The sequence below is a fragment of the Osmerus mordax genome, chromosome 1 (assembly GCF_038355195.1).
Source record: "Osmerus mordax isolate fOsmMor3 chromosome 1, fOsmMor3.pri, whole genome shotgun sequence".
Taxonomy (NCBI): domain Eukaryota; kingdom Metazoa; phylum Chordata; class Actinopteri; order Osmeriformes; family Osmeridae; genus Osmerus; species Osmerus mordax.
This window is the reverse complement of record NC_090050.1, coordinates 18,704,179-18,716,205: the sequence shown is the minus strand read 5'-3', so window position 1 is coordinate 18,716,205 and position 12,027 is coordinate 18,704,179. Positions and strand designations below refer to the sequence as shown.

General features: G+C 48.4%; 1 protein-coding gene across 1 annotated transcript in view; it reads left to right on the top strand.

The window, feature by feature from the left end:
* The window catches only part of LOC136945244 (calmodulin-binding transcription activator 1-like), a 34,583-nt gene extending 24,083 nt beyond the window's left edge, over window positions 1-10,500 (top strand). Inside the window, exons 8-21 of the mRNA XM_067238992.1 lie at window positions 282-2,119; window positions 2,579-2,705; window positions 2,973-3,107; window positions 6,865-7,004; window positions 7,117-7,301; window positions 7,379-7,457; window positions 7,537-7,804; window positions 7,934-8,427; window positions 8,504-8,658; window positions 8,757-9,003; window positions 9,106-9,174; window positions 9,315-9,460; window positions 9,542-9,613; window positions 10,425-10,500. Coding sequence (XP_067095093.1) covers window positions 282-2,119; window positions 2,579-2,705; window positions 2,973-3,107; window positions 6,865-7,004; window positions 7,117-7,301; window positions 7,379-7,457; window positions 7,537-7,804; window positions 7,934-8,427; window positions 8,504-8,658; window positions 8,757-9,003; window positions 9,106-9,174; window positions 9,315-9,460; window positions 9,542-9,613; window positions 10,425-10,500 — 4,031 coding nt within the window. The remainder of the gene's footprint in view (window positions 1-281; window positions 2,120-2,578; window positions 2,706-2,972; window positions 3,108-6,864; window positions 7,005-7,116; window positions 7,302-7,378; window positions 7,458-7,536; window positions 7,805-7,933; window positions 8,428-8,503; window positions 8,659-8,756; window positions 9,004-9,105; window positions 9,175-9,314; window positions 9,461-9,541; window positions 9,614-10,424) is intronic.
* The last annotated feature ends 1,527 nt before the right edge of the window (window positions 10,501-12,027 follow it).

Sequence of the window (12,027 nt, the reverse complement as noted above, 5' to 3'; positions counted from 1 at the left end):
GAGGCTTTTCCGTGATTTGAAGACAGCTGTTAAAAATGAGTTGTACTGCTCAGACAGCCAACACTTGCAATGACAGTGTCTGGTGTTATGTTACTGACAACTCAGGTTGCAATTCAAATTATGACCACAGGAGGGCCCCCTCACACATCCGACTTGTTTGAGAATGGTCCATTTACTGGCTATATTTAACTCTTGCGCATGTGGATAAAATAATCTCTTTCTCTCTCTCTCTGTGTCACTCTGTGTCTCTCTGTGTCTCTCTGTTTCTCTCCCATTCTCAGGTGCTGGGAGCAGCCTGCATCAGAAGTGCTCCAGTGTCAAACAGCGCATCATCTCATCCAAGCAGGAGCCCGGGGCAGCAGCAGGGGCCGCAGCAGGAGCCGGGGCCGGGGCGGGGGCCGGGGCAAGGGCAGGGGTAGCAGATGCCTCAGAGGTCCAGAACAGTGATGTGTCCGAGGGCCAGACTGAGCCTGCTCCTGGAGGGGCCAGGGGCAGAGGGGCCGGTGAGAGGAGGAACGGGAGGGTGCCCAAGCCCTCACTCCTTCCACAGAGCAGCATGGAGGTGTCCTCCTCCACCTCCACCAGCCAGGTCGAGGTCCCCGATACCACCCAGAGCTCCCCTCTGTCAATCACCAGCGACATGGCCGACAGCCCCGCCCTTGCCATGGGAGGCAGCCTATCACAGAGCACGGCTGCAGTCTTCATGTCAGAAGTCACCACTCTAACAGGGGACTCAGTGTATCCCGCAAGCCACGCCCATCTTCTAGCCTCCGCCCATGAGAACGCGTCCGCTGGGATTCTTTTGGCTGTTGCCCCTGACAACCAGCGGTTTGCGTCGTTCCCCGGCGGGGTTGGTCTAGGGGAAGGAGGGGAGCTAGTCCTGTCCAGCACCCTGGACTCTGGAGGCATCAACCTACCTGAAACAACCATGAACTTTGACCCTGACTGCTTCCTGAACAACCCCAAGCAGGGCCAGACATATGGAGGGGGAGGGGGGAAGGCAGACGGGGGGTCTGGGTTGGGGGTCTGTAATGGTGACACTGGGGGGCTTCACTGCTCTTCAGCTAATGGTTACGTCTTCAACCCAGCGCTGGTCAACAACATCAAGACAGAACCCACACCCTTGGAGCAGCCACTGTCCAGTCAGAGCGGGTATGTAGGAGAGGGGGCGGGCCTTAGCCCCAGCACCACGTTGGAGCAGATGGACTTCAGTGCAGTAATGTCATCAGCATGTGTCCAGAATCTGTCTCAACCAACACATCACCCCTCCCCCAGTCTCTTCCTTCAGGGCTCCCCCCACACCCAGCCCTCCTTGCCCCAGCCCAATGGTCATGAGGCGGGGCAGGATTCAGGAAAGACCCAGGCCTATATTGGCCTACCCACAGTACAAGATGACTCTACTCTAGCCAATGGCGACCAACACACAAACCTCCACCAGCCTAGCCCGGAGCAGCAGGGTCTGTGTGGGAGAGGTGGGCAGGGAGGAGGAGAGGAGCAGTCTAGCAGTATGGGTTCAGGGGAGGTGGGGGGCCTAGAGAAAGGGTCAGAGAATGGGGGAGAGTTACTAGTCAAGCCTGGGGATTCACATGAGGCCTACAGGAGTGGCGTAGGACAAGAGCACTACCTACAGCCTACGGATGAGAGCGGGGCTGGAGAGGGAGGAGGGGGAGGGGGGCAAAGGGAGGTCCTTTGTAATGGAGTGGCGTTGGCAGGGGCTAGCAGCTCAGTGATGGACAGTTCTCAGCTAGTGACTGGAGCAGGCTTGGAGGACACAGCAGGCATGGAGGGGGCACTCTACAGCTCTACTCTCCCCCAGCAGGGTGGGGGGTTGTCAGGGGTAGAAGGGGCAGCGGGTGGGGCTATCAGCCTGGAGGGTTTCGAAGCTTCGTTTGGAAGCCAGTTCTCGGACCTGATCAACGACTTCATCTCGGTGGAGGGGGGTGGAGGGGGGGCGGCTGGCGGGGTTTTGATGCCCCAGGAAGGGGCAGTAGAGGGGCAAGGGGCAGGAGCAGCCCCCCTGCAGGGCTCAGCTGTGGAGCAGGGAACTCTTGGACTGATTCAGGAAGCTGCCAGGCTGTTTGGAGTGACAGACTACTCTCCTGAATGGTCTTACCCTGAGGTGAGTTAATACCCTAGTACCCAATTTTAAATGACTGCCTAATCAGGGTTTGGATGCAGTTAGGTATCCTTAAGCTAGTTTATCTATGAATTGGTTTCAGTTAGTGGTCGCATGTGTGTTCGTAAGGGTACTACATCTCAAGGTGATAAGTGTCTCTTGGCCATGAGCTTGACACACACACACAGTCACAAACATCCTCTCTGTTCTTTAACTTTGATGGCGTCACTGTCTGACGGTGAGGTCGCAGGGTCACACAGTGACCAGGGGACATCCTCCTAGTCACAACACCATCCTACTCTCTGAAACGTGACGTGAATCACTGTCGTTGTGTCCTGGTGTACTGCCTGCAACCTTCACCTCACCTTCAGAGCTAGCACTGAGTCCATAGAGAGTTTTACTCAATGTTAAACTGGATGAAGCCTTTCAGTGTGTGTGACTGTGTCTGTCCCGGTGTTCTAGGGAGGGGTCAAGGTGTTAATAACAGGGCCCTGGCTGGAGTCCAGCAGTGAGTACAGCTGTCTGTTTGACCACATCAGCGTTCCTGCTGCCCTTATACAGCCTGGGGTACTACGCTGTTACTGCCCAGGTACACACACACACTCTCTATCTCTCTCTCACACACACCTTTATACAGCCTGGGGTACTACGCTGTTACTGCCCAGGTACACACACACACACACACTCTCTATCTCTCACACACACATACACACACACTCACCCACATACACACACAACACCCACAACCACACATTTACACACAAATGCACACACAGACACAAGTACACACTGTAGTTACTCTTACAGTATGTACATGTTGTAATATACATCCCCTCTGTGTGTATGTGTGTATCAGCCCATGATACAGGTCTGGTGATGCTGCAGGTCGCTATGGGCGGTGAGGTGATGTCATCCTCTGTGGTCTTTGAGTACAAGGCTCGTGACCTTCCTGCACTACCATCATCACAGCATGACTGGCTCTCCCTGGACGGTGAGTCCTTCACTATGTGTGTGTGTTTGTGAGTGTGTGTGTGTGAGTGTGTGTGAGTGTGTGTTTGAGTGGTGATTGTGCCTGTGCCAGTGTGATAAATTGTGTGTGAATGAGAGGGCACACACGTGTGTGTGTACAGTTGTGGCCATAAGTTTTGGCAATGACAAATGCTGTGTTTTGCTAAGTTTGCTGGTTCAGTATTTAAGGAAAATGTTTTCACATGTTTCTATAGAATACTGGAATACAATAAGGCACATTTCATATTTTTTAAAGCTTTTTTGTGGTAAACATTTTCATATCATTATATGCATATATGATTTCACCTGGCTAGAACTAGTTCACACTTTCCCCTGTGCTGATGATATGACTTACTGAAATTAGGTTAGCAGTCATTTTATGCCAAGGCCCAGCAAGCTTCGCAAATACCAAATGTATGTTGCTCCCAATACTTGTAGATGGTGGAGTTACATGGTGTAAAACATTTGCCTAATGCTGAGACTGTGAGGAACTTGATGTATCTGTCTGTTTACCACCGCTGCTCAGCTGGTGTCGTCTTCTACTATTTTACTGCACCTTTCACAATCGTTAACTTGGCGCTGTTTGTGCATGGCCATCTATATAGAGGAGTGGCGGGAATCTGGATTTTTGTCTCATTTGAGCACAAACAAAGGGAGGTGCTGTACTATACTCCAGTTCAGGCAATATATTGCAACGATCTGTGCCTGGTCGGGCTGTGTGTCGGGTTCAGTACTATGGCTAGAGATCTGTCAATGTCGCACAACGCTCTGGAGGAGGCGAGTTTGTGGCGGTTGGATGTTAGTTTAAGATACATCGTTTGTGCTTTAATATAGGATGAAAACGAGATCGATACGGGTTTAAATCAGCATCTTACTAAGCTGCATGAAAAGTATGGTGATTGCTGAAAGGGACAACTGAATCAACAATGTATCGCTGATTTAAATGTGGGTTATGCACGGTTATTTGGCGCATAAAGTTGACAGCATCTCACGTGATTCCTTCAGTTCATAGAAACACGAGTCACTTCAGTGAAGCATGTCTTACAGTACTATACGCCCCCGTCTCTCTGTGTACTCTGTTGCGCAATGCGGCAATGCGGCTAGTATGGACAGGGTGCGGTGCATGCGGAGGGCATGAAGACACTATACCGCTGCGGGCACTCCGCAGTCCGCACATCCCACAGAATAATAGGCGAGAACACTGTAGCCTGACCTTTTGTATTGGTCAACAGGCTTCAACGGTGGTTTTCAGATTACGTTTTCGACGAGTGAAACACCTAGGAACGCATGCCCATTTCTAGCTCTCTTATAGAAAAAGAAAAACACTACTGTAGGCTACAAGTATATGTAGAGGGGAAATTATTAAGATAAATCACCTTTCTAGACTGTTCTAGCCTTCTCATAATGTGAGTGCTAGCTCTACGTGCCTCCCTTGTCTTTAGAAGAAGTAGGGTAAGCTGCGACGCTGCTTCTCTGTTGCGTTTGGCTGTTTTCCGTTTCGATGCTTTCGTTCTATCGATGAGGACCGAGTCACCGGTAGCTCGAGAACCTCCCAGGCGGGTAGATTTAAAGCAAGGCTAGTGTCCCTGTGGCGCGCGAGGTTATAGTAGCCTACCATTGCTAGACTACACAGCATAAACTGAAGAGGGGAGGGTAGACTCTCTCTGTCTCTCTCTCTCTCTCTCTCTCTCTCAGCTTTTGACTTTGTTCAACTGTTTGTTATGGTAGAGCGTCGCACACCTCACTAAAAAGCAAACGGTTGAACAGGGAGGGAAGACAAAGAGAGCATCACAGAGCGTCCTACTTCTACGGTTCGGGTTAGTATGCAATTTGGTTTTCGAGATGCTATAAAACATAAATGCACCAATTTGGCGCGTTGTATAATTTCTTACTTTACCTTAGGTGTGGGAAGGCAGGCCGATTGTTTTTATATTGCGGTTTATAGCTTACTGAACTGAAATAAGAGTATTGAGTTCACTGCTCGATGAAAGGCTAGCCTACTAAATATGAAATGTGTTTATGGAGTACCAGGTTATTGGTGCTTGTGCTGGCTATTGGCACAGTAGGACATGTTTGAAACTCACTGACCAAGTTAAATCTCAATTGATCTGTGCTGTGACTTATACATGACTGCTCATAATATGATGTTTTATGATCGATGTTTCCGCGGGTGTACCAGTTCACTGCTATTTAACTGATCAGCTAAATAAATCTCGATCTTAGCTTAAACAAAGGGTCAAAGTAAAGCTTTGTTTGCCTGGCAATAAACGTGTCTTTATCCTACTTCCAATTATACAGCTTAGGTATATATGTAAACAACAACAATTACAATTATCAACAATTATCAACCACTACTTTTTATAGAGTTGGGGCCAAACAAATAAAATGAAATTCATAAAGGGTTGCGTGCGCTCTATTTCTGTTTTCAGAACCATAAGGGGTGGACAGCGACACGAGTTGTGTAGTTTCTTGGTTATGTGAGAGTTTTCAATATTGAAAAATTCAATTACGATTCAATTACGATCACGATGATAGTAATTCCTGCCTAGGCCTATATCCTACAACTAGCCTACTTATCTCGATTCCACGTGTACTTTGTTGGTAAGGCAAAACATATTTTCAGATATAACCTGTGCCAAAAGGAAGAGAAAGTCGCAATTCAACCTCAGTGTATTATTTTGTGCTATGGCCTACCTATCAATTTGGAAGAATCGCAGGCCTACACCTGTTGTACCTGGGCTTCAAGCAGGTTCTTCAAGTGGTCTTTTCCAGCGCAAATACGTTGTTTAACCTGAAGTATTAACCAAACTTGAATACATGGCGTCAACGATGTTCTCCATGCCCACCGGCAAGGAGGATGTGTTCTGTGGGTTAGTTATGCACTGAATGTGAGTGCATGTGTCTGACGCTGACACTGAGAGAAAGCAGCATTGAGTTGTGAATTTACGCTGATTGTGTTCTGTGTGTGTGTGTGAGGGGGGGGGGGGGGGGGTCACATTCAGAAAGTCACATGTTGAAAGAACTATTACAGACTGGCATTACATTTGAGAGACACTTGAGTTTATTTGGTTGCATTTTAAGTTAGATGATACATACACACACGCTTACACATAACCAGACAAGCTAATATGACCCCAGACGTTGCAGTCAGGTAAAGGGTCTTTACACAAGTGGTGATGTGGGTGAGAAGTGGGAGAAAAAGAGAGAGACATTATGGTAATGTCGTTCTTATTTTCATTCAGATTTAGCTTTCTGTTTAGCCTCTTCTGCTCTGATTGGAGGTCTAAAAGGGGAGGAGCTCTATGTCACAGTTATAACCCCTCCCCCTCTGCTCATTGTGTGCCGCATCCAGAGAGAGAGGGATGGGGGGAGGAAAGGGAGAAAGAGAGAGAGGGAAAGAGAAAGAGAAATGAGAGAGAGAGAGAAAATACAGAGAGAGAGCAGCAGGTGGGAATGACATAATGTGCACTGCAGCAACACTGCAGCAACATCTGAACAAAGACAGTCATACAGATACACACATAAACAACCTACATGCTTTCCCACCAACTCTCTCTTAGACACACGCACATCAATTGTTCATTGTTGTCAAGAGGGCAGGTTTCCCACTCAGAAATATCTAATCTTTTGTAATGATACACATCTTACAGGAATTTACAGGGATAATCAACCCATACTGATCAATCAGGAAGCTCTGCACAGTCCCGCTCACGTCGTTTGTCCCTTCTGTCTCCCTGTAGATACTCAGTTCAGAATGTCCATTCTGGAGCGTTTGGAGCAGATGGAACAGAGGATGGCGGAGATAACCAATCACAATCAGAGTTCTGAAACCACGGCAACCAAAGCTGGGGGTGTGGAGGTCACAGATCACCAGTCTCAGGTAGGGGTCCAGTTACAGCATGTCCATGAGTCCTACACAGAACTTGTCAGTCTGTTTTTTTGCTGGTCCTGTCTAGTGTAGTGCTGACCTTCTACCCCCTATCTCTCCCCAGCTGTCCCCTGAACAGGGTTCCTTCGAGGGCCGTGTGGTGGTGGTGTGTGAGAAGATGATGTCCCGCCCTTGTTGGGTTTCGTCCAACCAGCTGGTTCACAGCAAGAGCTCCAGGGGAATGACCTTGCTACATCTGGCAGCTGCCCAGGGATACGCAGGGTTAATACAGACCCTCATCCGCTGGCGGTAAAAAAACACACACACACATGCACACACACACTCTAACAGGTGATCAGACTCTAAATCATGTTTGCACTTTACAGCACCAAGCATGCAGACAGCTTAGACCTGGAGCTGGAGGTTGACCCTCTGAATGTTGATCATTTCTCCTGCACACCACTGGTAAGACATCTGTTGTGTGTGTGTGTGTGTGTGTTTATATGTTTAGGTTACTAAAGTGTGCTTCCCCTCTCTTCTTAAGATGTGGGCGTGTGCGTTGGGTCACACTGAGGCAGCATTGGTGTTATATCAGTGGGACCCCAGAGCTTTGGCCATTCCTGATTCGCTGGGTCGGCTGCCACTCAACATCGCTCGTTCGCGTGGACACACCCGATTGGCTGAGCTCTTAGAGCAGCTGCAACAGGCTCCTGCCACTCAAGGCCCTACCACCAACACTTGGATGGACAGGTGGAGCAGTGAATCCCACTCCAGAGGAGCAGGAGACAACGCCAGCCCCAACCCTAACTCAGGTGAGCCTCTCCGTGTGTCTGCAGTGAGCACGTGTGTTCATTTCACTGCATTTGATGTTGTGTCAAATCGAGTAAACCACAAATGCTTCACCGGTCTTAAATGTGTCTTCTCTGGCTGTGTCATTATAGATCTAAGGAGATCCAGGACAGAGACCCAGCCTGGCACCCAGAGCCAGAGCCAGGACCAGGGCTGGAGCCAGCAGGGACGCAGAGGGTCTCAGGACCACCAGGGAGACCCTCCTCCAGCCAAGAGACTCAAACCCAACCCAGAGAGCCAACAGCAGACAACTAACATTAGCCCCAGTCCTGCTAATGGCCTACACTCTCACCCTCCCAACACCACACACACTCAACCTCCCAATTCGGGCTTCATGCACCCTCCCTGCCACAGACCCAGCCCCAGCCCTCCTCGTCTCCCCAGCCCCCAACACATGCAGCCCAGGTTTGGGGGGTCTGGGGGAGGCAGTAGGTGGAGTTTGAGGCAGGCCCTTGGACGAAGAAGTTTGGCCAGGAGAATTCTTGGAAAGGAGAGACTTGGCAGTCACCTACGTCAGAGGGTGTTGTCTGGAAGGGGGGAGGAGTCAGAGCTTCTGACCTATCAAGAGAACACTGAAGATTTACAGGTAAGAAAGACGTGTTGCGTGTGCGTGTGTATATGTGTGTGTTGCAGGTGGACCTTACATAATGTATGTTTTACAGATGGACATGATAACACTAGCTGAACATATCATGGAGGCCACTCCTGACAGGATCAAACAAGAGAACTTTGTTGCTACGGAGACAGAAACAACAGAGAAGATGGAGGGTAGTGCTGACATCAGCTTGTTGACTGGTTTCCTTGGTGATGTGGAGAGGTGAGTCCAGTAGTTGTCATATATGGTCCACATACAGTATTAAATCTAACTTTGCAATGTCAGACCCCTAGACTTTAGCTCTGTTGTGTTTCCTCCAGGCTTCTGCACTCCAGACCCCAGAACCCCAACCCAAGAGCAGGTCCCATCTCTGGGTGTGAGGGTCAGGAGATTCCCTTGGCTCTGCAAGGTCCCTCCTTCCTGTCTGACTGGAGCTCCTTCCTGCATGCAGCCCTCAAAGAAGAAAGACTGAAAGCAGACTCCTCCCATCTGACCATGACGGAGGCGGAGCAGAGAGAGCTGTATGAGACCATGAAAAACGCCCTCCACACCCTCAGAAAGCTCAAGGTGATTGCTCAACTGCACAGAGACAGACATAATCCTCACATAGCAGCTTGTCGTAGTCTTAGGCTAACTCTTTGTTGCTCTGCTCCTCCTCTCTGCTTTCAGGGTCCCATCCAGGAAAAGCGGAAAGAGATTGAAGCAGTCGTCCAGCGCTGCTATAAGAAATACAAACAGGTAACAGAATGACCTTACAGCTCCTGCAAGCAACAAAATTATGTTCCACAAAACACTGTTTATTACTGTACTTTACAATATCTCTCTCTCTCTCTCTCTCTCTCTCTCTCTCTCTCTCTCTCTCTCTCTCTGTGTCTCAGTATGCACTTTATAAGAGGATGACTCTGGCAGCCATCCTGATCCAGAGTCGCTTCCGGAGTTTCCATGAGCAGCGGAAGTTCCAACAGAGTCGCCGAGCAGCAGTCCTCATTCAGCAATACTACCGCTCTTACAGGCACTCTCTCAGGTGCACTAGCTGACACAGACACACTCACACACACTCACGCATGCACCCCATGCTCTAACATTCTCATGTCTTGTCTGGCAGCTGTCTCCTCACTAAGAAGCAGAACCAGGCCGCCCGCAAGATCCTGAGGTTCCTGCTCCGATGCCGTCACAGGTGAGACATTCACTGTGACACAAACTCACAAACACACTATTACTGTGATACACACTTACACACACACTCACTGTGACACACACACACACACACACACGCACACACAGCCTTCCTACTTCCCCATGTCCAGTCCCTACCCACTAATAGCTGGTTGTTTTACTGTTCTTGTGAAGCCCCTTGATGGACCATAGGCCTCTTAAACGGGTGAGTCCTCTCCCTGTTCTTCTCTCCCACTCCTTCTCACCCTTTGGCTGATGCCCGTTTGCATGTCAGCTGTCTGAGAGGGAGAGAGGAAGCCCTGGATTCGTTTTATGCCTATGCTCAAACTTCTCACTTTCTCTCTCACTCTCTCTCACTCTCTCTCTCACTCACTCTCTCTCTCTCTTTTTCTCTCTCTCTTATCTCTATGTCTTTACTCCTCCCTTCCTGTCTTCTCTGAGAAATTGCTCGATGATGCTGTTACTTCTGCATGAATTGCTCAGACAGGAGGGGCTCCTGTTGATGATGTACTTCCTCGGGGCATGTCTTGAATCACTTCCTCTGTGGGAGGGCATCTCTCTCATGCTTGGCCTGCCAGCAGCCTGCTCTTGTTTGGCTCAGTGGGTGGGGAGGGAGAGAAGGGCTTGAGCGTTGGAGGGTTGTGTTACTGTAACACTAAGCATCTCCACTGAGGTGTCTGAACTGAATCCAGTGCCTCTGTGTATGTTCAGTACGCACATGTCTGCGGTAGTACTCCCCCACTCACAGAAACACACACAAACAAACACACAGATTATTAGTGTATTTGACCTATGTGGTATTTCTTCTGCAGGGCCAAAGAGCAGAGAAAGGCCAGGGATCCTGAGAGTCCACCGCCAAACCCAACATACAGCCCCCTCAGCCTCTAAGGAACCACTACACGCCTTCATCTCTCTCCCCTGCCCCTCCTCCCCTCCTTCACTCGACACTCCTCTCTTTGTCTACACATTTCCCCTCAACATCCACCAATCTCCTCTGCCATCTCAGCCCTTACCCTTCTGCTACATTCCTCCCCCCTCACCTCCCTATCTCGAAAAGAGAGGCCCATGCTCCCCAACCAGCCCACTGATGGGGGGAGGAGGGGGGGGGAGGGGGGGAGGAGGGGAAGCACACACCGTGGCAGCTCGACAGCTCAGACTGCAGGGGAGGAGCCGTGGGGAGACTTGGTTCCAGACACCGCATCACTTTACTTTGATCCTCCTTAAGATAACCGGGAGATTATGACATTACCCTCATGGCATCTTTGCACTCTTCATGGTTTGATTTTTCAAGAGCAAGCGGGCAAGCAAACTAAAAGATGATGGGGTTCAACCTTTTATGGAGAATGGATGTGGAGAAGAGGATGATTGGTTAAAAGATAGACATTTGCATCGACATGCAGAATCTATACAAGACTCACTGTCTTTTATATGTGTAAGAGGATTTATGTAAGAATAGGAAAACATAAACCAAATACAGTATCACTTCCATGTCGCATATGCATGCAATGTTTTGCTCCTCCTCTCGTCCATGGCTTTTATGGCAGTCTGCAAATCATTTTCTAACTGATAATGACATCACTACAATCCACTCTGGTCAGTCACCCAATTAAAATGGGAGGGACTACACTTGAATGTAAGAGGGAAATTAATTGGAATGGGTTGGGTTTGAAAAAACTGTCTTAATTTGTTACATGGACTTTCTATGAAGTCGTTTCTGGGCCAGCATTTTGCTAGCCTGCCGTGGTGTGTCCGTGTTTGTTAAATCCAATGCATGTGATTGAGCTGAGAGCTCCTGCATGCTTGCCAAACTGCTTTATTGTTGTTTATTTTGTATTAATATGTGTGGTTGTGTCTCAATTATGTCCTCATCAACCTAGCCCTACCTTGTATTTATAATGTAATGTTATGTGTAAGAAAAGTAACTTGTTTTTTTATGTTTTGTGATTTTTTTTAAAAATTATTTAAATATGTATTTATTTATTTGTTTGTTTATTTATTAATTTATTTAAAAGTCAGCTCAAGGTTGTTTTAGCTTGAGTCTGTTTTTCCCCACTCTTGTGTGGTAATATGTGACATGTTATGTTCAAATGGTTAACTGTCTGGTAGTTTGTTTTTGCGTGAATCTCAAAGACCTATGGTTTTTGAGGAGAGTGTCACATACCATTGCCTTGACTTCTTATTGACTCTGAGAGGTCCCTATGCTTGCCCTGTACAGGACATGGGGACCACTTGCCCCTAGACAGGGCATTGGTCCCTATGTTAGCCCATATATAGGGCAGTCAAATCCATATTTTGGACTATTACATATTCCTGTATATAAAGAGACGAGGTAAGGGGATATGAAGATCCTTAATCTTTTTCATAAGAGGACTGTATTTAAATGATAAATTATTTTACTCCCATAATAATAACTTA